This window comes from Panthera uncia, chromosome D4 (genome assembly GCF_023721935.1).
Source record: "Panthera uncia isolate 11264 chromosome D4, Puncia_PCG_1.0, whole genome shotgun sequence".
NCBI classification, from domain to species: Eukaryota; Metazoa; Chordata; class Mammalia; order Carnivora; family Felidae; genus Panthera; species Panthera uncia.
The window spans coordinates 17991713-18014481 of record NC_064807.1 but is presented as its reverse complement, the minus strand read 5'-3'; the positions used below and the strand labels follow the sequence as shown (position 1 = coordinate 18014481).

At 47.4% G+C, this 22769-nt stretch overlaps 1 protein-coding gene and 1 pseudogene across 3 annotated transcripts in view; one reads left to right on the top strand and one right to left on the bottom strand.

The window, feature by feature from the left end:
• Window positions 1-8547: 8547 nt before the first annotated feature.
• Window positions 8548-22769, top strand: part of PRUNE2 (prune homolog 2 with BCH domain) — a 270665-nt gene continuing 256443 nt past the window's right edge. For all 3 annotated transcript variants that reach the window (XM_049633842.1, XM_049633851.1, XM_049633832.1), the window contains exon 1: window positions 8548-8842. In XM_049633842.1, coding sequence (XP_049489799.1) covers window positions 8807-8842 — 36 coding nt within the window. In that variant the 5' untranslated portion in view covers window positions 8548-8806. The remainder of the gene's footprint in view (window positions 8843-22769) is intronic.
• Window positions 13624-15980, bottom strand: LOC125924070 (40S ribosomal protein S4, X isoform-like; annotated as a pseudogene).

Below are 22769 nucleotides of genomic sequence, written 5' to 3'. Positions count from 1 at the left end.
ATTTTGGGGACAGAGAGAGACAGAGCATGAACGGGGGAGGGGCAGAGAGAGAGGGAGACACAGAATCGGAAACAGGCTCCAGGCTCCGAGCCATCAGCCCAGAGCCTGACGCGGGGCTCGAACTCACGGACCGCGAGATCGTGACCTGGCTGAAGTCGGACGCTTAACCGACTGCGCCACCCAGGCGCCCCTAAGTTAATGTTCCTTAAAACACATTATTCTTTTTTTACAGATAAACATTTTTAAAAAAAACATTTATTTATTATTGAGAGGCAGAGAGAGACAGAGCATGGGCACGGGAGGGGGCAGAGAGAGGAGGAGAGACAGAATCCGAAGCAGGCTCCGAGCTCTGAGCTGTTAGCATAGAGCCCAACACAGGGCTCAAACTCACAAACTGCGAGACCGTGACCTGAGTTGAAGTCGGACGCCCAACCGACTGAGCCACCCGGGCACCCCGGCAGGTAAACATTTTTATGCCATCTTAATATAATCCCTTTGAGTTCTACCCCAACATATGCAGCTACACAAATGTTCAAAGGCTCTTTATTGACAGTAAAGCTTAACTTTTCCTCGATTGTTTTCATGTTCTTAATGGATATGTGATGATTGCATGATTTAGTTTTGTAACTAGAATTCTAAGATTGGAAACATCCACACAAGTCTCTAATTTTTCCCAGGAAACAAAAACCTGGGGATGCTAAAATCACTATCTGACGGACTACAACTCAAGTCTCTGACCATCATCCAACAGTGCTGTCTTCTTAGTCAGGGTGGGGATGCTGAGGACGGGGCCTGAGTAAAGGAGTACCTGGTGGAAAGAAGCAGCTGTTTAGCTGAGCTATAATCTATGGCGGGAATTATTAAATATTTTTTTTAGTGTTTATTTATTTTTGAGAGAGACAGAGCACGAGCGGGAGAGGGGCAGAGAGCGAGGGAGGCACAGAATCGGAAGCAGGCTCCAGGCTCCGAGCTGTCAGCACAGAGCCCCACCGCGGGGCTCGAACCCACGAGCTGTGAGATCGTGCCCTGAGCCGAAGTCGGACGCCCAACTGGAAGAGCCACCCAGGCGCCCCTATGGCGGAATTAGTAATGCCTTATGATCCTCAAGTTTGGGGGACGTTAGCTTCTTTCTGTCTCGTAAGCTTTTGGGTGCATCTGCCAACAATGGACGTGACAGCTGTGTGGGCATGCGGAATTGGGCGGGTGAGCTCATTCTGAAGTGTAGTGGGAAAGCAGTAACTGAAAGAGGAGTACAGGGAGCCCTTCCTTCTTCTCGAGGTTACCTGTGCGCCCTTTCAGGTGTGCAACATTGAACAGGCAGTGACGTGCAATAGTTCGACCCCTGGGTTCCCATCACTGAGTCTGAATCCCGGCTTGGCCACTTGGATAATTATACTTGGATAATTTAAGACAAAGTGCATCTTCGTACCTCAGTCTGCACATTTTTAAAATGAAGATAATAATAGAGCCTACTTTATACATTTGTTATGAGGATTAAATGCTATTAATAGAAGATTGATGTTTCATGCTCAAAAAAAAAAAAAAAACAACAACAAACAAACCCCACATTGGCCTTTTTAATAAAAAGTGTTTGGAATTCTTTTTTTTTTTTCTTAAGTATATTTTTTTGAGAGGGAGAGCATAAGTTGGGGAGGGGCAGAAAGATGGAGACACAGAAGCCAAAGCAGGCTCCATGCCATCAGGCAGAGCCGGATGCGGGGCTTGAACTCACAAACTGTGATCTCATGACCTGAGCCGAGATCGAGAGTCGGCCCCTCGACTGACTGAACCACCAGCGCGCCCCAAAAGTATTTGGAATTCTTCATCCCCTGTCTGGCTTTCAGTCTTTGGGCCTGTCAGGACACAATTTGGGGCCACGGGTTTGCTACCTCTGAAACAGAGTCTGTTGTATATAGTCTCTTTTCTGGCATTTGCTCATTGCGAGGATAAGAAATCACGTAGACTTGAAAAGTATTAATGTTCCACTCTCCCTGCCAAATACCTTCCCAGTGGAGAGGAGTGACGGGACTGTAAGTTAAAATTTATACTCTAAGCCTGAAACACACAGGATTGTTGTGAAGGGAGTGGAGATACCTTCCTGTAGGAGGACAGTGTGTAAAGATTGAACCAGCTGAATAATGAAGCGAAGCAGAGATATGAAGACCGTCACCCCTCACCTTTCAGCAGGGCCACAGATCTAAAAGCAGGGCCACTGCCTCATTATCCTGATGACTCAGAAGCCACAGCACTTCCGCTCTCCTCTGCTGTCCTTGCAAATTAAATTCATTGTTCTACAAGATGTCTGTGGTTCCCAGAAATGACGCAAGCGGTTTGTGCCCTGTTCAAAAGCCCGACATCTGACTCTCAGGCCATCTCCCGAGTGAGCTGTACCCTGCTACTGTGTACGGCCACAGACGATTCCAGTAATCCCCCCTTTTCTTTCTTAGCAGAAGCCCAGAGAGGATTACGGCTATATGGACTCCCTTAACAAAAAGTCTTGCAAAACCTACCTTAAAAAATGTGGGTACCCTTGCCGAAACACGCCAGAAAAAAGTGAATTCCTTTTGATCTTGTTGGCTCAAATGGGAGCGTTTGACCACCCACAGGGCGAAAAGCAGGCCTTTAATAGTTGCTTAGAAGCCAAACAGAGAGGCACGGGTTAACACGGGTTACTTAAGTAGTGAATGCACATTAGTCCTTCAGGCTCTTGTCCTTGAAACGAGCTTGAAATGCTTTGTAAATGTAGCCCAAGTGAGAGGCACAGTTTCTTGAGCATCTTTTGTCACGTGAAGTCATTTACAAGCGGCAAAAACAACAGCCTCACCGAGGAAACCACACCTGTCAGCAGCGAGGTGGTCAGTAGGAAGCTGGCATGGGGACGTGCCCGCGTGGTGAGTCAGCGGCTGCCATTCCAATCACATTCCACTTTCTCTAAAGGATGGTGTTTGTCAGGCTGGTTTTTTTTTTTTTTTAACCCAACAAAAACATCTCGCTATGCTCCCCTCCGTGGTTAACATTTTCCAGTAAGTGTAGCAGTGTCAGCATTCGAATTTTTATAATCCTGTAAAGTAACTAGGGCAAGTATTCCTTTCTCCATTCATAGATGAGGAGATTGACGATCAGAGGGGTCAGTGAACTTGCCCAAAGCACACAGCCAGGTCTCACGTCCACGTTTGCTGATATCACGCTGGTGCGGGCTCCAGGGGAGCTAGCTCTGGGAAGGAAAACTTTGGGAGGGGGGCGGGGGGGGGGGACACCCTCACGGCCCCGACTGCAACAGAAGCTCCCTGGCGTTGATGCAAAGCCCAGTGTTTTTATGAGAGCCACGTGTCGTTGCGGACTGGTAATTTGGGGATATAAAACGAGCCTTGCCGTAAGAAGCTTACATTTCAGGAGTAGTGAACAGTGCAGGCAGATGTGTTACTGCAGAGAAAAATCACCAGCCAGAGTATCTGCAGCGATTTCCTCTGAAATAGGCGTGTCATTGTGCGAAGCTCAGATTGCCAAAGGAGCGTAACTTTTAGGAGGTGTTGCTTGCCGTAGGATAGACACAAATTATAATATAACCTATTGCATTATATGTATTCTACAGAAGGTATACTATGTATCAATAGTAAAACAATTTCACATTTTTAGTGGCTATTGATCTATCAGCAGGTGATCCAGAGATTTCCCCCTTGTTGGGTTCTCTTCATGGATACCCTTGTCCTCACTTCTAACTTCTTCATTAAGTTTCTTCTGTATTTGACAGATCCTTTATGATGACTGTAATGGCATCTAGGCCCAGAAACACATGCCCTTTGCATGTATAATTCATTTAACTTTCACAGCACTCCTAGGAGGGAGGATTATTCCTATTTTACAGAGGAAGACGCTGAAGCCTAGAGAGGATACCTTACCTGAAGTTACTAAGCCTGAAGTTACCCAGAAATGTAATGGCTTATAACACCAGTTGTTTTATTGGATTCCACAGTTTTGTGGGTCAGGGATTTAGGCAGGACTCAGCAGAGAAAGCTGGACTGTGTTCCATATGACATCAGCTAGGGCGGCTTGTCTGGGACTAGATAATCTATTTCAAGATGGCTCACCCACACGGTAGGCAACTGGGCTGTTAGCCAGCACACTTAGTCGTTCTCCACGTGGGCCTCTCCGTGTCGCTGCTTGGGCTTCCTCATAGCATATTGGTTATGTTCCAAGAGTATGTATTCCAGGAGGCAAGAAGTGGAAACTGCCAATCTCTTAAGGCTTGGTCCCAGAAACTGCCATGGTGTCTCAGCTGTATGTCATTGCTCAGGAAGTTATAGAGTTCCCCTAGATTAAAAGACAAGAACATAGAATAGACCTGACCTGCCATTGGGAGGAGTGCCAAAGAATTTGCAGCCTTGTTTAATCTACCGCGGCGAGGATGACCATCCAGATTGTAGTCATGACACCGTATTGCGTCTCAGCTAGTACAATGCCAGGTGCGTTTCTCAGTCACTGCATTTGTCTTTGTGTGAGAGTGACTAAACCATGAGCTCCTTGAGAGCAGGGATCTTGCCTTTTACATCGTGGTGAGGCACAGTGCCCACCCAAGCATAGCTGATGATCCATAAATGCTGGAGGAATGAATGACACAGAGCTGAGTTCTACCCCTGGCTCTGCTTTGAAGCAACTCTATTAGCCCAAGCAGGATATTGAACTACTCTGGGTTTGTTACCTGTGCAGAAAAATGAGAGGATGGGATTACATGACCCCTGTAGTCTTCATTTTCCCAGCACTACCATTTATCAGTGTCCTTGGGCTGCTGTAACAAAATACCATAAATCAAGCAGGGGAAACAACAGACAGTTATGTTTCCCAGTTCTGGAGGCCAGGAAGTCCAAGACTAAGATGTCTGATTTGGTTCCCGGTGCGAATCCTCTTCCTGGCTTGCAGACAACCACTTCTTGCTGTATTCTCATATGTTGGGGTGGGGGAAGGAAGGAAGGAGGGAGGGAGGGAGGGAGAGAGAGAGAGAGGGGGAGAGAGAGGGAGAGAGAGGGAGAGAGAGCGTGAGCACGTTCACAAGAGCTCTGGTCCCTCTTCCTCTTCTTATAAGGAGACCAATCCTGTCCTGGGGCCTCTACTCTTATGACCTCATCTAAACCTAATTGCCTCCCAAAGGTCCCACATCCTAATACCATGACATCGGGAGTTATGGATTTTGGGAGACACTGTTTAGTCCATACCAACTATTCTACAAAATCTATTCAGGCTAACTAATTGAAAAAATAAAGAGATCTCAGATAGGAGTCTTAATGAGAGGAATCCAGGAGAGTGAAAAGAACGGAGTAGAGGAAAGGATTGTTCTGTTGAGAAGAACAAAGGACGCGGTCAAGAAGACGGATGGATTTTAGGCTCAGACGCAAATATTGGAATTACGTTGGTGGCCCTTGGACCAGAAGGAAGGAATCTAATGGAGGCTCTTTCAAAAGTTGAGGACTTGGGAGCTATTAGGCCAAAAAGAGTAGGAGAGATTTATAAATCAAAGTGCGCACCACATTTTGTATCTGGGTGATGAGGGAATGCCAGTTTATCTAGCATCAGCAGTGGTTCCCAACTATGACTGTACAGAGAATTCTCTGATAAGCTTTTAAAAAATACTGATGCCTGTATTTTTTAATACAGCCTCCTTCTGATAATACTGATCCTCCCAAGACCACTCAGTTGAGGTTTTCTGGAGATGGGACCGGAGCATCACTATTTTCCAAAGACCCCCGGCGATTCCACTGTGCAGCCAGGGCTGACAATTTCTAATTAGAGTTAGTTAAAGGCACTAGATTTCTGGCTGTGGTGGAATGATGAGAAAGTGAGGATTGAAAGCTGACAGCCACCAAATAACTTGGGATGTGGGTTGTATGGTATATAGATTATGACTTCCCAAAGATGTCCACATCCTAATCCTTAATAGCTGTGAATAGGTTAGGTTTTATGGCAAAGGGGAATTAAGGTTGCTAATCAGCTGGCCTTAAAATGGGGAGATTATCCTGGAGTATCCAAATAGGTCCAATGTAATCACAAGGGTCCTTAGGAAGAAGAAGAGGAAGGTAGAGGCAGAGAGGCAGAAGGAGAGGCGGCTATGAGAGCATAGTCAGAGAGATGCAACATTGCTGGCTTTGAAGATAGAGGAGGCACCTTGAATGAAGAAATGTGGGCTGCTTCTAGAAACAGTTTTCAAGAAAACAAACAGAAAAAAAATTTTTTTAAATAATACTAATAATAATTAAAAAAAAAAAAAAAAAAAGGATTCTGCTCTAGAGTGTCTGGAAAGGAATGCAGCTCAGTTGACCTAAAACCTTGCTTTTGGCCTGGTGAGACCTGTGTCAGACTTCTGACCTACAAAACTGCAAAGTAGATTCGTGTTGCTTTAAGCTGCTGAGCATGTGGTCATTTATTACAGCAGCCTCAGGAAGCTAATACATGTGGTCAGTTGGAGGAGGTAAATGTTGATGAACTTTTGCAGGGGCCTTGTTGGTGGAGGAGAAACTCTGAGAGATAGGTGTTAGAATTGCAGTCTTATCGGGATTTTTTTTTTTTTTTTAAATCTCAGGGCTGTAGCATACCTCCTCAGAAGGTTTAAAATCAAAAGTCAAAGGAATAGGCTATTATGTGTGTCACTAAATTCATCAATGGAGTCAGAGGGAAGAAATTCCTGGAAACTTTTCGCAGCAATATTGCTTGAATCGTGATCAACTTCACTGATCTAAAGGCTGACAAAACACATGTTTTACCTGGATGGTTTTGAATTACTTAAGTCCCCGAAGAAATAGATAGGATCTGCAGCTTTCTCACAGCTCATCACCGGAATGTAAACCGGAGCTTAATATTCCTATCGCTCTCCTCTAATCAGATCTCTAGACTCTGCTGATGTTTTTTCATTGGGTCCTCCTGAATAAGAAAATAATTGGATAATCACACATGCTCGCGTGCGCGCGCGCGCACACACACACACACACACACACAGAGCATATGAGAGATCAAAGAACCTCCCATATGTACGTGTATTCACTAAAGTGCATTTATTGGGGATTTATATATGACTTGTGTTAGGGATTCATCAATGAACGTGACAGGCGAAGTCCTGGTTCTCGTGGAGCTCACAGCCTGGTGGAGAACACAGACAAGTAATTGGGTGAGTTAGAGTAGAGCAGAAAATACAGGTTGCTATAAAACAGGCAACTGGCTCCGTGTAGGAGTGGGAAAGAAGGATATGTCCAGGGGAGGGGCTTCCTGGGGGAAGAGAATTTCTAAGCGGTATCAGCAAACTCTGGGATACCTTTAAAAATGGAAATTCTCAGGCCCGTGAAACCAGACCTATTAAGCCTGAAATCCTGGGGATGAGACACCAAGATCTCTGTTTTATTACATCTCTGAGTGGTTTGGATACACGCTGAAGTTTGAGAACCAGAGGTCATACCTGGGCTGCACATTAGAATCGCTGGGAGCACTCCTACCACTGTTGCGGTGGCCCCTCTCCAGAGACATTGACTCAGTCGGTCTGGGAACAGAGCATAGGAATTAGTAGTTGTAAAGCTCTGGATGTTATAATGTGATTTCAACACGCAGTCAAGGTTGAGACCACTTCTCTAAGCTGGCAGCTGAGGCATGAGTCAGCGGGGCCGTGGGAGCTGGTGAGAGGGCAGGAAGGGTATTACAGCCTAGATGTACGAGAAAGCCTGAGGTTCCTAGGTCTTGATAAGGCTAGAGAATACACACTACAAAACTCCATGGCTTAAAATAGGGTTCATACTTATACACGTAAGTGTTTATTGCAGTAGCTTTAAAACTTTAATGTGCATAGAAATTATCTGAGGATCTTGTAGGACACAGACACTTATGCAGTAGGGAGGTTCTGTTGCCCCAGCTCTCCCTGAGCCTTCACGTCAGAGAGTGGATGGGGACTGCAGAAGTATCTACGCTTCAGCCCAGGACCAACATAAGGACACCTCGCCCCTGGGTGAATCGTGGATGCCCGTTGCTGGGTGGGTATGTTGTGAGGGTAAAAAGAAAAGATGCATCCTAGCACAACCTCCCAGCCGGCTCTCCTGATTATTTTCCATCAAGGTCGTACTGCTTTGAGCTCAGCAATAACCCCCCCACCTCCAATCTAGCTGAGTGCATCCCCCGGCCAGGCCCGCAGAGCCAGCTCATTAAGTGGCCGCTGGAGCTCTCTGTAACGTGCCAGCCAGCCAGGGAGGCGCTGGCCGAGGAGGGGGGCTCTCCGGGGACCTCTTTTCCCCCTCTCCCCCTTCCCACCTCCTCTGGCTGACGACGGCGGTGCCTGCGGCAGAGCCTCCCTATGCAGCAGCCCCTTGCACTTGGCTCGCACTTCTGGGCGCTGTCCATGGTTGCAGCATCTTTCGGCGCGCCACGTCAGGAGGCCGCAGCGGGGCCCTGCGATTGGCGGAGGAGCCCCTCGCCATCCCCCAACACCCCCGCCCTCGCGCCCGGCCCGGAGCCCGGGCCCCCGAGCCCCGGCCCCGCAGGCGCGTGCCAGTGAGCGCGCGGGGCGCGCCCTGGGGCTCCCGGGCGGCACACCCACTTTCCTTATTAGGGCAGAGTCGACGCCCAGAGCGGGCGGCCGAGCGCGGGGGTGGGGCAGGGAGCCCAGGAAGGCGACAGCCGAGGGCGCAGCCACAGCCTCAGCCGCCTCCGAGCGGCAGGAGGGAACAGCGGTCGCTGCGCTCCGGCCAGCCGGTTTCCCGAGACCCCGCTTCTCTCCGCGGGGCAGAGATCTTCCTCTGTGCCCCGCCGGGTACCCCTAGTCCAAACGTCTCTCAACGACATGGAAGAATTTTTGCAACGCGCCAAATCTAAACTGGTAAGTTGGGGGAGCAAGGCTGTGTGCGTGCGTGCGTGTACCTGTGGTGTGTGTGTGTGTGTGTGTGTGTGTGCGCGCGCCCGCGCGCGCTGATGAAGGGGAAAGGGCATTGCAGCAGAGGAGGAAGAAACAACTTTGCCACTTAGTTGTCAGGGTGTGTGGGCTAAGCCTGGAAAGAATCTTTGGAGCTCGGGTCCTTACGGCTAGCAGTCTGTCTCCAGAATCCTGCCCCCGCGAAGTGCGGAGCTGGGGGTGGTCGTGGCCTGACGGAAGTTGGGTCCTGTGTGCCCAGTTTTGGGTCCTTTGGCCTGAGGTTGGAGAAAGGTACGTCCGGCCAAACTTCAATTTGCTTCTGAAGGCTAGAGGGTTAATGGGTGTGGTGCTCCTTTGGAAGAAAGAGCCCAGCCTTCTGCAGATGCAGTACCTGTAAGTGTAAAGCGGGAGGGGGGGTGGGGTGGGGAAGAAACCCTTAGAACTGTACTTTAGCTGGAGGCGGTGGCAAAGCGTAAGAGAGGAAGTTAGGGTGCTGCTAGGAAGGTCGTTCCTGCGAATGCGCAGTTTACCCAAGCGTCCCCCACAAAGAGCTTGCTCCAGGGCAGAAGTAAGGGATGATCTCGTGTGACTCATGTGCCTCTCCCGTCCCTGTTCAGGGCCCTGTTCAGGTCCCTGTTCAGATCTGTAACTTGGGTAGAGGCAGAAGGGGAAAACCCCAACTGTTGCTGCCGATGTGGGGGTTGCCCGACTGTTGTTCTCTTGGGAAGAGACCAGCATGTTGGCGGGTACCACTGAACCACTGTCCAAAGAGTGAACTGTGATTTTATTGTGTGCGTTTACAGTTGCTACACATTCTGGAACAGATTCTAGCGGCTTCCTAATTCCGAACTGTTTTGGCTCTCCAGCATAGCAGTAATAAACATAATGGGAATGTTTCTGTTTCAACACTTAGGAAAAAGCCTCCGCTCATTCAGAAGCAATATCTTTCGTGAACAGTGAAAGTACGTTTTATGGGCCTGGCAGAGGAGGAAATGCATAATTTATGATGCCTTTAACCTTTAAACCTTCAGAGAAGACAAAATACAAAGTCACCATTAAGGTGACGTCTTAATCACAAGGCAGGGTAGTTGCAGGATTGTTAACAGTCCCTCATTTATCTTTGCACAACAAAGGGAGCGCAGACCCAAGTCTTACACTGATTTAACTCTAAGTATCTTTTACAAGACGTGAGAGTTGATTAATGCTAAGGTAAGTAGTAAGTATTTTGTTTTCTACCTCAAGTGTCCCAGAGACTCAAACCATTGTGGGGATTTCAGAAAGTTTGTGGTCATTTGTGTGTTTATTACTGACCCCCTTATAGTGTTACGTGAGCACTCGCACTCACTTGCATTTCTGATAGCGTAAGTAAACTCCCTGTTCTTTACCTAATGATGAGGGAGAAACGGTCAAAAAGAAGTCGATCGTGACAACTTATTTACTTGTTTGTTGTTGTTGTTTGTTGGTGGTGGATGAGAATGATTGGGCATCAGTGATACACATCGATTTAGACTGCACCTGTGTTTCACTCCTGAAACGTTTATTTTAACAATAAACATTTAGATTGTGGGGTCTGATGTGAGCAAGAGATTTGCCTCATTTCTTTCTTTTTTTTTTTTTAATGTTTTTATTTATTATTTTTGAGACAGAGAGAGGCAGAGCATGAACAGGGGGAGGGGCAGAGAGAGAGGGAGACACAGAATCCAAAGCAGGCTCCAGGCTCTGAGCTGTCAGCACAGAGTCCGACGCGGGGCTTGAACCCATGAACTGTGAGCCGAAGTCGGACGCTTGACCGACTGAGCCACCCAGGCGCCCCTTGCCTCATTGCCAAAGAACAATTGCAGGCCTGGAAAAATTCCCTGTTTCAGAGCAATCAGTTGAAAGTAATGGGTAAGTTTATTTACCGAGTCCCTTCATTAGACGAGCAATTTGCTCTCTATCATTAAAAAAAAAGACAGGAAAGAGAAGTGGTTGTTTGAAATACTGTTTCTAGCTTCCTGTGTTAGCCAGGAGAACAATTACTGCTAATTTTATTTTTTCTTGGAATAGGTTTCTTGTTAGACTCTCAATGAGGCTTTCGTATTCAGCCGCAGGAAAGGTGTTCTGGTCACTTTTGGTGTCACATTGCCCCTGACAAATTATCTTTTCCAGGAAAATAAAACTTTTACCTAATTGCAACATTAACTATAGTTCGAGCTAACCTTTCGTTTTAGGTGACAGATAATCTTTGTTTTGGAGGAAGAAATTAAGTCAGTAATTATGACGTTCATTTGTGGGCACATTCCTAATCAGTTAGTAAGATTTTAAAAAATCAGGCTAATACTTCAGAAAGCATTTGAAGGAGGAGAAATTATGCTGGCCTCATTAGGCCAGAATTAGATAGAACTGAGGTGTTTTCCATCAGAAAGCTCTTTTCCATCAGAAGTTAATATAGGCTTATCCCTATGATACCTTTAAAGAATCTAATTGACAGGTTGTTTTCCTACCTACTTGATTTCTCGCTTTGCTATTCTGTAATCATGATGTGTATCTTTCAATAGTTTGAAATTGTCAATGTTCTTTCCAAAGTCCTAACATAACCTCACCCACCATTGGAACTAGCTAATTCCAATAGGCAAGAGAAGTTTTGAATTGCAACCATTTTGCATTTGTTAGTCATAGATAAAATTTCCAATGATCAAAACTTGGGAGACATTGTGCGTCTCTTTTCCTCCTGACCAGGAATATTTATTATTCATCTGTTATTGTGAGGGGAGCATCAGCTTTCCCATTCTAGGCCAGGCCCTTGTGTTGAGTGGAGATCTTTGAAGGGGAAGGGATGTCTTTGAATTTTTATCCGGTAGTTTCGGGCTTGCGTCTGTTGAAATCGGGAGAGCATGCCCTCAAACCTTTTTCATCCTAGTCTGGTCCGGCTGATCCTTACGCATGTTCGGGGACGTAATCCCAACCCCTCCCCCCCAAATCTCTCCTTCTGATACACACCCTTCCTTCCTGAGAATATGCTGTGTTTATCAGAAGTGGCAAAAGCGGACCCCGAGTGTGGCCTCAGAGGGATCGCTTCTTCCTGGTTCTCCAATGGTTCTCTAGGGGGCCTGCCTTCTGCCTGGTTGGTACATGCTTGGGTGCCCGGTTCTTCTTGGTAAAAAAAATCTTAGCTGACTGGAGGGCAGCAAGGGAAGTCGTCACTTATTCCAAGCATAGTCTTCTGAGATGGCACCTCCGTGACAAATACAGAATGACGAGTAGGAGATGGACACAATGATGGTTAAACAATCAAGCCAGCAGAGAAGCCAGGATTCACTCCCCTGATGTGAGCTCGCAGCTATGTCTCTGGGGTGGACACTCATTGCTAGAACTGGAAATGAGAATAAAAACACACTTTCTTTTTTTTTTTTTTTTTTCCTGCCAGGGCCCACCTGGCTTTTCTTCCACCTGCCCATTCAGAGCCTGGAGGAAGGACAGAGATCAAGTCCGATAGTTCCAGACTTGTCCTGAAGTTTTAGCCATGCTCTCCTTTTTCAGTTATGCCGTTTCTATGGTGGTGTCTTATTCTTAGTCGTAGCATTTCGATGGTAAGAGAAATGGAGGGAGGGCAGGGAATAAGGGCTCCCTGCCCTAGACTGTGATTTGGGAAATGTCCCTCCATTTCATGGTGATCGGCTCAGAAAAGCATTCAGGCCAAGATGACCTCATGATGGCAGTAAATGGTCCAAGTTCCTATGAACTTTGTGTGTGTGTGTGGGGGGGGGGGATGAAATAAATGAAGAATCAGAGCCCTGGGGTTCAGGCTGATGGGAAACCAAGGTCCCCACACTTGTGGGCTGGCTACCGAGCCTCTTACTGCCTGGATCCCACCGGCTGATTCAGTTCAAGCAGCTGCTAATGGGTTGGGGTGGGGGGGGGGGTCACTGCAGTCCACATGCCCTATGATGTAGATCACCAGTCAGCCTTGGGTATGTGTGGGGGTGGGTGGAGGAGTGTCAGCTGCCGTAGGATGGATCCAGGCCACATTAATGTCACAGGAATGCTGTTTTCAAAGAAAGGGTGGGGATAGGGCGGCCACTACAGTCTGAGGGATACATCTGTCTCTTCAGCAGCGACAGCTGCCGGTGAAGTGGTCAGTTCTGCAGTGGGTATTAGTGACCATGGGGACTTCTACAGGAGAACAGTCCTGGGTGACCTGAATGTCAACGTGGACTCTGTGCTGTGTGGCACAGGGACAAGAAAGCACGTTCGAAAACTCTAAAAGAACGACCGCGTTAGAGTTGTAGAGGAGGTGGGGTTTTTTAAGAAAGAAAGAAAGAAACACATTGCCGTGTGTCTACAGAGGCATCATCTTGACCCTGGAGGAATCTATTCCTGATTCTTTTATGGGAAGAAGAGTTGTCCATGTTGCAGATGACCGTTGCAGGTATTTGAGGGGGCCGCTGTGGAAAGGGCTAGGGGTGATGGAGCTGCTGCCACAGCAGCTTCACTTGGGGAGCTGAGCTCATTCTGACCGCAGGCCACGGGATCAGCTCCCTCCCCATCCATAAGCGAGGGCCGGTGCACTTGAGACTTTGCCAGAGCCTTCCAGAGCAGGGAAGGAGACTCGGGAATCCAAAGCAGTTCTGTGAATGTGGCGCCAGTCCCTTAAGGGCTGATGAGGAAAAAAGCCCACGATCGCTTTAGTCCTGGAGTCAGTTGCATTTCTCACTGCCTCGGCTTTCAGACCCAGGGCTGTGGGTTATCCAGCCCCGGGGCCTGCAGAGAAGAGTCAGACTTTTTCAGTGTAAATCTCACGGTGGATTGGTCTGCCTCAAAGGTAAAGGATTGGTCCCTGCCGTTCAGACAGCACCTTGGGTCTTGAAGGATGTGATTAGGTGAGCAAGGACACCATTTAATTAAGGACTTGGGAACATTTTATGCTAACTAGGTAAAAAGGCGACAGCTTTGGAATAACCTGTTTATTTCCATTTGTAACATTTGTTTGGGCAGATGTTAACGTTGTGTGGGGTTTGGCCGACCGGTCTGGAGAGCTCTTGTAAGCAATGGTGGCTTGGGGATAGAGGCATCACTCTCCCTGGACATCCTCTCCTCCCTGGTGTGCTAGTTGAGCAGTGAAAAGGGGGAGGGAGAACTACCCGGGTCTGCAAAAGATGAAGGCTGCAAAAGAGGAAAGACCATCTGGGGACCGGAGAAATAAAGTGCACGGTGTTGACTTGGTCATTGATTCTGTGCGGACCGTGGGGTTTGTGGTAGAGTCATAGAGTTTGGAGTCTTCTTTGAACAGAAACTGGGGAGGGGCATTCAAATTCAGGCGGCAGCATTCGCATGGAGTTTGATATGACTGGCACCCTCTGGGTCCGTGCAGTACACAACTTGCACAACCGTACATGGCTTCCCTGCCTCAGGTCCTGGAGTAGCCCGCTCAGAATCTCTGGCACTGTGCCAAATCCATTTCTGTCTGAGCCCTGTGGCTTTGGGCTTTGGTTTCCAGGGGAGGTATCTTTCTCCTTAAGAGATCTTGAGAGGCAAGCTGGGTGCTAGATTGCTCTGAAAAATCCGACCCACAAAGCCCGGGTTAGAAAAACTAAGCTGGTAACACAGTCTTGGGTTTTTAATCTGAAAAAAATGGAATAGCGATACCCACTCTGCAGGTTTATTGTAAAGCCAAACGACTGTATCTACAGCCTTCAGCGAAGAACCTGGCTGCTTCTGCCTCAGCGAATGGCATTTGTTGCTCATCCAGTTTGCCCAGCTGGAAACCTCCTTTTCCTTCATCCCACCCCCACCCACCCTGCCCCTGGCATCACTAACTCATCAGGATGACCACTCTCCCGCCGCTGCCAGGGAGCGTCTTCTGCACCTCTAGAAACCTCGTGACTTTTCCATTGCTCTTTGGAGAACAATAGCACTCTTAGCAAGACCCCGGGATCTGGCCCAATGTGTCGCTCAGACTCTTGTGGCTTCTCCTCTTGCCCCCTTTGGCATAAAAAACCCCTGCCCCTTCTTCAGGTTAGGTGAAGAAAGGAAGTCTCACCGAAGGACCCTTCCCCATCCCCCCTGCCTCATTTCATGAGTATAGGTTGGGTTTTTTGGTCATGATTTTGGATCACTTACCTCAGCGTGTCGTTATATTTCTATTGGGCATGTTTGTCTGATTCATCAGAGTAAAAAATAGGTCTCTGTATGATTTTGTCCACCACTGTATATCAGGGCCTGGTGCAATGCCTGATATTTAGTAAGCTGTTTGTTTTGGCAATCAATCATGCCATATTAATGCTAATTAAGGACAAAGAGCCTTCCGAGTATGTCATCTAGAGACCCGTTCACCCATTGCTCTGTTTGGCTGTTCTGTTTGCCAGTCTCCAGATTAATCTGAATGGCAGCATTCACTTTGACGAGGGGCTCAGGACAGCGGATGGTTCAAGCGTCACGGGTCACCAGATCAGGGATTCCTTTTATGTTCACAAAGATCTTTGTCGCTTTGCACAACCTGTACTTGGCCTCGTCAGGTGTAATACGAGGAACAGCAAAGCAACCCTTGGTGTCACAGATCAGGCAGAAGTTCTCTTTGGTCTTGTCAGTGCTGATGACATCCATCAGCAGAGTAGGCTGTCACTTTGGATCTTGCCATTCGTCTTTTTTTTTTTTTTTAAGTTTATGTTTCTTTATTTTTGAGACAGAAACAGAGCACGCGTGGGTGAGGGGCACAGAGAGAGGGAGACACAGAATCCGAGGTCGGCTCCAGGCTCCTCCGAGCTGTCAGCACAGAGCCGGACCTGCGGCTCGAACCCACGAACTGTGGGATCATGACCTGAGCCGAAGTCGGACGCTTAACCGACTGAGCCACCCCGGGCGCCCCAGGATCTCGCCATTAATCTTAATGAACCGCCGCATGTGGATCTTCTTTCCTTAATTTCCTGTTAGGGCAGACTGAAGTCTGTTCCTTAGAAGGAGACGAGGGAGGATGTTCTCTCGGCTCGTGGGGACCGGTAGATGGACCAGGAGCAAACACATCGGTCAGCTGTTCCAGCCTCCGATGCTTTGGAGCTTCAACAGGCTTCAGATGCTTCTTGGGACCGTGAGCCACGCTTGTACTAGACGTAAAAAGAACAGACTGTTTTTAGCATGAACGAAGACATAGGGCAAGAGGCTTGAGCAAATCATACTGCATTGTAGTGGCTCAATAAAAACTAGTAAGTGGGTGGACAGGTGCAGATTCAGAGTGATCTGTATCTGAAGAGGGCAGGTGCCAGCACGCGCACCCACCCAGGTTGGTTTACTAGAAGGAGGTGAGAAACATTAAGGTCAAGGAGTGCCACACAACACTTTGCACGTAGTGTGTACTCCATATAAAATGTTACTAAAAACTAACGAGGCTAGTTTTTAGGCATACCTGCCTGGAATCTGCAAATCTTGGTTGAATTAAAGCATGAGTGGATTGGAGAGAGGCAGGGAAGGGAATGGGCCACTAAAAGCATCTGCAAAACCTCACTGGGTGGATCAGCAAACAGAGCTTCTCGGTGCCTTGGATCTTCCTCTGTGTGGTTCAGAGACTAAAAGTTAGGCTCCCCCGATCTTAACTACCACACCAAGTCTGCCCAGCCTATTCTGCTGCCTCTAACATCTAATATCATGAGATAGGTTGGCAGGGAAGCTTCTTAGAGTCCTTGAGATGAAAGGTGCAGGCATTCCAGACGAGATCCATTAGTATTTCTGTCCAGTCCTGAGACCGCAGACTTATGCAGGGGATGAACCCATGCGCCGTCCTGAGGCAGACGCCTTGTCCGGCAGGCATGCTGTTTGCGGTAGAACATGATTATGGTCTTCTATTTCATCTAACTCTCAGGGATGTGACCGACTTTCCCAGGTATTCTTATTAGCCTGTCATGTAAGAGTCTTCTTGACATGATGGTGTCCAGAAAAATTGCGTATCTTTGACTCCATGCGCTTTCTAGTTCTTGCTTTGGCTTCCAGGAAGCACAAAGTTATGTTTATGCTTATTCCTTAGCCTTGTGTTTCTTTTTTTAATTTCTTTTTTATTTTTTTATTAAAATTTTTTAATGTTAATTTATTATTGAGAGAGAGAGAGAGAGAGAGAGAGCATGAGCAGGGGAGGGGCAGAGAGAGGGGGAGACACAGAATCCGAAGCAGGCTCCAGGCTCCGAGCTGTCAGCCTAGAGCCTGACACGGGGCTCGAACTCACACACTGTGAGTGAGATAATGACCTGAGCCAAAGGCTGACGCTTAACCAACTGAGCCACCCAGGCGCCCCTGTATTTCTTTTTTTAAAATGTTCGTTTATTTATTTTTGAGAGAGAGAGTGTGTGTGAGGGAGGGGCAGGGAGAGAGGGAGAATCCTAAGCAGGCTCTGTGCTGCCAGAACAGAGCCCGATGCGGGGCTCTATCTCCCAAACCGTGAGATCATGACCTGAACCAAGATCAAGTTTTTCTAATTTTTATTGCTTAGTTTCTATCCTGTTATTATACTTGTTTTGTTGTGGGTTTTTTTTTTTTTTTTTTCTCAATGTGTTTTTTTATTACAAGCAGCTCACCCTTTTGGACCTTGGCAAGAATAAATAAATCCCTTTTCCGATAATGTATACGATCATGAACGTATTTTGGCAACAGGTCTGGTGTAATTCAAGGTTTACCTACTCACATATGGGAATTAGCTTTCTTCATGATTGTGCATATTGTGTGGGGGCTTCCAAACAGGTAGTTGAAATTAGACGTCAGCACCATCAAAACAGTATCTGTGTTCTCATCCTTAATGACAGCTGCCTTCCTTGGGAGCAGCAGTGATCACACATTCCTGTACCTGAGCCGGTAACCTGGAGCCCAGGAAGCAGCCCGTAGTAGAATTGCCTGCCTAAGGAGATTTACAAAGAATTTCATAGAGCATTTTGGGATTTGGAGGAACCTGGGAGATACCACTGTCTTCCTCATCACTTCTTTCCCCTCAATGCTGCACGGCGTGGTAGCTCACGGCCTGATTTCAGAGTCTGCCTTTGCCATTTTTATTTGCTGGGCAGGCAGCTTGGGTCACTTAGCCTCACCGAGTCTCGGTTTGCTCATCTATAAAATGAGAACGACATTAGCACTCCTCTCTTAGGGCTGCTGCAGGTGTGCATGGTCCTGAGGTGAGGATATGCTCTCCATCTGTAGTCCTAAGGACACAAAAGAGACCACTGGGGGATCAGAGAGCCAGGAAGCCTTACTGACATTTTATAGGAACAGGGACAGTCCTTAGCTCCCTTTAGTTCACCTAAAATTTGGTGAATATCCGTCTTCCCTCTAAGAGATAGATGTTTTTCACTTACTGTGCACAATGGTCTGGTGAAGTAGCTAGCGGTCCCCTTTTGCGGTTGAGCAAACTGAGCCTTAGTGAGGCGGGGAGTTTGCCCAAGTTCTCACTGCCAATGAAAAGCAGAGCCAGAGTTTGCTCCCAGATCAGCGGACTCCAGTTCCAGGACTCTCTTCTTATAGCCTAAGTGCCTTTTCCCACCTGATCTCCTGGAATACTTAATTCCCTTTCAATTAAGAGTGGACAACTTGACAGGTTAATAGGAGGGTTGGATGGTAAGTTCACTTTGACCCGAGAGGGGTTTATTTCTGTGTTGACTGTTTTATATTATTAAAAGCCCTTGGACGGCTGAGAAATCAACTAATGTTATTGAGAACTAGCTATAAAAAAAATATGTGGCTCGGCTGTCTGTGATTTGCTTGAACAAGTTGGGAGATTTTCTCACTGTATGCCCATGCAAAAGGAATATAAAATACTGATAAACCATTTGGAAAATTGGTGTGTGCCTTGCTTTTACAGTGGTCAGAAATGTGGGAATTTAGTGAAGTTTTATTTTTATTTTATTTTATTTTAAAGTTTATTTTTATTTATTTTGAGAGAGAGATAGAGAGTGAGCAGGGGAGGGGCAGAGAGAGAGAGAGAGAGAGAGAGAGGGAGGGAGGGAGAGAGGGAATCCCAAGCAGGCTCCATGCTATCAGCACAGAGCCCGACGCTGGACTTGAACTCATGAGCCGTGAGATCATGACCTGAAATCAAGAGTGGGACGCTTAGTGGACTGAGCCACCCTGGTGCCCCGAGAATTTAGTGAATTTGTAATAAGGAGAATACGTTTCAAAAAAAGTTTGAAGTTGCCCCTTACTTACTACCATCAGTGTTGTTGTCACAACTTTTGGTTTTGCAGATTTCTTCTTAGTCTCTTGCTGGAGGACTTCAAGATTATTTTGGTCGATTGATTGGCTGGTGATTGGCACAGTGGGGTGGCTCTCCCCAGTGACACAGCTAGTGAGAAGACCTCAAGTTGGGAGACAGCTGTCAGTCCTGCCAAGTCTGTTTTTGGCCCTTGAGTCCACTGGCTTAGCAGTGCTCTAGAAAACTGCCGGTTATACTCGAGACACATAGGGGTGAAGGAAACGGGAAGAAAGAAAAGAAGGAAGGTGGAGGTGGGATTGGAAGGAACCAGGAGAGAAGAGAAGGATCTGGGGGGTTGGACAGAGGGAAACGTGGTGAGGCATAGGAGAACATCCTTCCGAAACCCAGGGCGGAATGAATTGGAGTTCACTCGTCTGGCATCATCAGCCAACCCTCGGTCTCCTGAAAGATGGAATTCTGCAAGAGCGGCTTTTCTTTAGGGAGCCAAAATTGATGACCGAAAGCACATCTTTACGAATAAAGAAGATGCGTGCACACAGATGAGCAAATAAGCCAAAAGCAGGACCAGACCTGTCAATACCGAGGACGAACTGGTGGTTGTCAGAAGGAAGGGGGGTGGGGGGATGGGCAAAAGGGGTGGAGGCGAGTGGGAGACGCAGGCTTCCAGTTATGGGATGAATACGCCCTGGGAATAAAAGGTACAGCGTGGGGTACGTGGTCGGTGATATCGTAGCAGGGTTGTACGGTGACAGATGTTAGCTCCACTTGTGAGCGCAGCATAACCACACGGTTGTCAAATCACTATCCTGTGCACCGGAAACGAATATGACGTTGTGTGTCGACTGCACTCAAGTAAAAAAAGTAAAAAAAGAAAACATATCTTTTAAAGGTCGTCTTTTTTTTTTTTTTTTTTCTCACGGGAAAATATCCTAAACTCGCTCCCTCTCTGAGCCTATTTGTTAAAATGTTTTTTTTTCTTCAACGTTTTTTATTTATTTTTGGGACAGAGAGAGACAGAGCATGAACGGGGGAGGGGCAGAGAGAGAGGGAGACACAGAATCGGAAACAGGCTCCAGGCTCCGAGCCATCAGCCCAGAGCCTGACGCGGGGCTCGAACTCACGGACCGCGAGATGGTGACCTGGCTGAAGTCGGACGCTTAACCGACTGCGCCACCCAGGCGCCCCACTCTCTGAGCCTATTTGTAAGGCGACATCTGTAGAACACTCACAGCAATGCTGGGAACACAGCAACGACTCCCGAATGTTAGCCATCACCATCATCGTCATGATCGTCATGATCGTCATCATCGTTGTCGTCATCATCATCATCATCATCACTTAGTCTGTGCTTTGACAAGATATTCATAAGCTTGATTTTCTCAGAGTGCGGTGACGGGAGAAGGGGTTGCCAGAGGCTGTAACTGCTGATGACTTACAGTGGAGGAATTGCCCAAACAAAACCAAAATCAAACAGAATCTACAAGACGCAGACCCAGGCCCTCAATAAGTGTCATTCCATCTGGAGTCGGGGAAACAGTTCTGAACATCTGTGCGGTGTCTGTGGCTATCACATCACTGGTGTTCACAGTGATAACCCTGAGCAAGCAAGGAGGAGAGGTCACGTAAGCCCAGTGTCCTGCTTGAGAAAACGGGTGGGGTGTGCAGGCAGTTTCCGAACAATTTCTAACTCCGATCATTCGAATAGAAAAGGAAATAGAAAGGAAATTGTCCCATGGAGGGTAAGCTTCGGTTGTCTGGAGAAGTCTCTCGCACAGGAGACCTCGTTCTTACGGGAAGCCAGATAATGTGAAATGTCATGGTTTTCATAACAAGTGATCATGAGTCAGGAGGGAGGGTGACGGTGCTAAAAATGTGAGCCTGATGTGAGGAGGCAGAAATAGGCCCGTGGCATGTAGAAGATGCAAAAAAAAAAGGCCACTCCTCGCGCCCCGCTCCCGTCCTGAGCCCGAAACTAAAGCTGGCTCTGGACTCCACAAAAAAAGCTGCAGCGGGTGTAAACGAAGATCCCTGAGAACAGCCCCAGGGGGAGGGGCGGCTACTGATGGACTTTCAATTATTTGGAAGGATTTTGTGGGAGAGCTCTCATTCTCAGAAAGCATTTCTTTCCCTCGCTCAAACAAAAACAAAAACAAAAACAAAACAAAACCCAGGACTTACAGGATAAGTGGCTTTAAAAAAAAAAAGAAAAGAAAAGAAGATGCCCATCCATTCAGTGAGGTCCAATTGTCGTGAAAATGATCTATCAGTTAATTGAAGGGTGCGAAAAAGAAAGGTGCGGGCCTGCATCTTGGCTCCCCAAAATGGAAAAGAACAGAGGCAGAGGTTCATCCCGAATGTAGGGGCATTTTGCTTGGCTTTGCACTCTTCATGGGTTTTCTCCAGCAAGGGGTCAGTGGCGCTGGCCAGATCAGCACCTGGCCCTGGGAAGACAGAGGTGTCACGGCAGGTGGACAGATCAGCGGGTCCTCTGCCACGGCTGTGTCTGAGAGGGCACACGTCTGCCTGCTCCCTGGGAGGGCAGTGTCCCCGGGCCCTTCTCCAGGGACACAAGGGGGCAAGCCTCTCTTTGCCCCCAACTTCTCTGCTGCTTTTTTTCCCCCCATTTCTCTTGAGAAATAATTGACATCCATCACTTTAGCAGGATGGTTTGGTTTACTCTAAGAGGATTGCCACCGTAGGTTCAGCGAACATCCATGGTCTTTTACAGATCCAAGAAAAAGAAAAGAATGAATAAAGGGGGACATTTTCTCCTTGTGATGAGAACTCTCAGGCTTACTCTCTTAACGACTTTTCTATATATGGCGTGGCAGCGTTAGCTCTGGTCTTATCATGTTGTACATTATTAAGTCTGTGCAGCTTTAACACTTCCGTCTTCCCCCCGGCCCTGAGCGGCCTCGTTTGGCGTGTGCGCGGTGCCTCCTGACCAAAATACTAGGTAGGACTCTCTCACCCTTTGACAGCTGCAATAAAAACAGACTCGCAGAGCTGGATCCTTTCAGGGAAAGGTGAACGGTATTTCAACTCATCCTTGTGGATTAATACAAGCCTAAACTTTGATTCAGATTTTGTTTTATCTTTTGAGTATTTACCAAGAGCACTGGGAGGACTCATTTGGGTCTCTTTCTTTTTAGATTGTAGGCAAACGAAAGCGTGGCCTTAGGAAATGTGTACAGGTCGTGGAAAAAGATAAACAGGAAGGAGAATTGTATTCGCTAGCTGAATATTTCTTCTATTATTTAATTGTGAATTTGCTTCGTAAGACCCTAACGTAATAAAGCCGTGCACAAAACAAAGCATCTTCATTGGTCTGGAACTGATGGCATGCTTTCCACTTGGCTGACATCCCTGGAGCGCTGGGTCTCTTGGCTCCACTCTCTAAAAAAAATTCAGACATAAACTCACTGTAGTGGATGCAGAGCAAAATGCCATCCCAGAACTGGCTTTTAAAACACTTTGAAAAATTCATTAGCCTCCAGCGTTATTAGGTCACTCTGAGCCATATTGGGGGGGGGCGGTGGTGGGGAGAGAAATGTACTTCTCACTTGTATGGAATTATTTCATGCCGAAATAGCCTTCTCAGCAAGCATGACATTGCTGTAAAGACCAGTTAACACTCGTAGGGTTTCAGATACCAGCGTCTACACAGCTCTGACGAATCCCATAAACACTGCACTGTGCGTATTACTACTAGCCCCTTCGTTGGACTTTTACTTT